The 2,063-nt window shown below is 65.7% G+C and overlaps 2 protein-coding genes across 2 annotated transcripts in view; both read left to right on the top strand.

Moving 5' to 3' along the window:
- Positions 1–269: 269 nt before the first annotated feature.
- On the top strand, positions 270–976 carry MNEG_12811 (hypothetical protein; the record flags this gene model as incomplete). The annotated part of the gene is made up of 1 exon (XM_014038718.1): positions 270–976. A coding segment is annotated over one exon (707 nt), but the record flags the coding sequence as incomplete, so codon positions are not given.
- Positions 977–1,842: 866 nt separating this feature from the next.
- Positions 1,843–2,063, top strand: part of MNEG_12810 (peroxin-7) — a gene marked incomplete at both ends in the record, with an annotated part of 3,780 nt that continues 3,559 nt past the window's right edge. Inside the window, one exon of the mRNA XM_014038717.1 lies at positions 1,843–1,971. Within this exon, the coding sequence (XP_013894171.1) occupies positions 1,843–1,971 (129 nt within the window). The remainder of the gene's footprint in view (positions 1,972–2,063) is intronic.

The raw sequence follows: 2,063 nt of genomic DNA, 5'->3' as shown, positions 1-2,063 counted from the left end.
GGCGGGAGAGGAGGGGCTGGCGCAGGCGGCGGTGCTGTGGAGAAACAGGTGCTTCAGGGCCGTCCTTGGCGCGTCAGGTGCGCCGCCTGGGCGCGTTATCACCCCTACGTTCAGCCGACGGGTGCTTGCCGCTCGTGCATTTCAGAGTAGGGATTTTTGCGTGCGCTGCTCTGCACATTTCTCCGCTCGCCCCCTTCCGACGCCGGGCCGGCCACCAGTGCTCCAGACCCCAGGCCGACTCCCTCCTGCATCGCTATTTTTCACCCCAGACCGTGCCGCGTTGCGAAGTGGCGCCGGCACACCTGGCGGGGACGGACATGCGCCGGCGGCGACAGTTCCCGTGGGGCAGGCTGACGCGCCGCCGCCGCTACCACCAGAGCTCTGGGCGACCGACGCGTGCTGGCGGCAACTGGGGGCGGTGGCAGGGTGGCAGGGCGAGCTTGGCGAGCCGGCCCTTGGCCTCTGGCCGTCCGCCGCCTGGATGATGTTGCTCCCCGGTGGCGGTGGGACATCCAGTGCTCACCAAAGCCAGCCCAGCCACCACCACCGGCAGCAGCGGCAGCAGCAGCAGCAGCAGCAGCAGCAGCAGCAGCAGCAGCAACAGCAGCAGCAGCAGCAGCAGCAGCCCGATCTCACGTTTTCGGACGCGTCCGAGCTCGTGGCCAGGGCGCGCCTGGTGCAGCAGGTGCAGCAGCTGCTGCTGCAGGGGCAGCTCGAGGGGGGGCCGGCGGCGCAGTCGCTGCTCGACGCGTTGGACCGCGCGGTGGCCGCCCTGGGCGTGCCAGCTGCGGCCGACGGCGGCGCCGCGGCGGGCGCTGACCTCGGCCAGCAGGAACGGCAGCAGCGGCAGCAGCGGCGGCGGGAGCGGGCGCAAGAAGAGGAGAGGGCGATCGCATTGTATAGGGTCTGCCACTCGCTCTTGGGGTCGGGCGGCGGCTGCCATGTTGTGGAAATGGAGGAGGAGAGGCAGAGCTGATCCACGCCCTGTCAACGTGCTCGTGACTCAGCAGAGATGTCCCGCAGCTTTTTGAACCTGAAGTGTTCATATATGATTGGTGTATAAGAAGCCGCGCGCTTCAGATCCCCTGCGTGCTCAAGGCATCAGGCAGCACTGAAGCCATCGATGTGCAAAGCACGCGCAGCAGGGTACTGTGCATGGCACACGATCACTTTGTGCTACACACTGAGCTGCACTGGTTTCATGCCCAAGTAAAGGCTTTGGCCATGTCTGAAGTAATCCACTTGTCTGAGGTCAGCCCCGCCCCATTCAGTGGCAGTGGGCGCGGCAGCAGCACTTGATGGAGTTGGGACGGCGGCTCTCCTGGCTGCGGCGCACGCCGGATCGATCAAGGCGCCACCTTTGGTCAACCACGCAGTCAACCCCTGCGACCCTGGACATCTGGGGTGTTTGCCAATCACTGCGCAAGCGGGGTCAGCACCTCGCCCACCGGTTATCTACTGGCTTCGGCTGGCAGGTGATTTCGTTGGTGCTCTGGAAAAGCAGGCGTCACCGAGATCACGCTGATCTGCGCACGTCTGTTCCCGCGCGCACCGTTCGCTTCTCGGACGTGTGAGTATTCAGAGCAAAAACATTTGCGCAGAAGCCTGCTCAACAGTTAGCGTCTACAAGACTCTATATCACCTGCGCGCAAGTCATATCGTAGGCGCAGCGCACAACCGCAAACACAAACTCGAACGCGAAAGTTTCGATTTTATCACCAGTGCGCCTGCTCGGCAGCGGGTCCAGCGCACCGCACGTCCCGCCGCGCCAGCACAGCACAGCAGCGCGCGCCGACGCCGCACCAGCCCCGGCGTCCGCCACGGCGAGGCGCGGCAGCAGCGATGCCGCGCTTTCACACAACATTTAATGGATACTCCGTGAAGTTCTCGCCGTTTGTGGAGTCGCGGCTAGCGGTGGCGACCGCCCAAAACTTTGGGATCATCGGCAACGGGCGCCTGCACGTGCTCGAGGTGCGGACGGCGGCCGTCCGCCCACCACGCCCCATCCCGCACGCCGCCGCGCCGCCGTCGCTCGGCCCTGCTGCACGCACGCTCTTCAAGCC

The sequence above is a fragment of the Monoraphidium neglectum genome (assembly GCF_000611645.1).
Source record: "Monoraphidium neglectum strain SAG 48.87 unplaced genomic scaffold scaffold03452, whole genome shotgun sequence".
In the NCBI taxonomy this organism is placed as follows: domain Eukaryota; kingdom Viridiplantae; phylum Chlorophyta; class Chlorophyceae; order Sphaeropleales; family Selenastraceae; genus Monoraphidium; species Monoraphidium neglectum.
The sequence above is the reverse complement of the archived record's forward strand: the minus strand, read 5'-3'. Positions and strand labels throughout refer to the sequence as shown.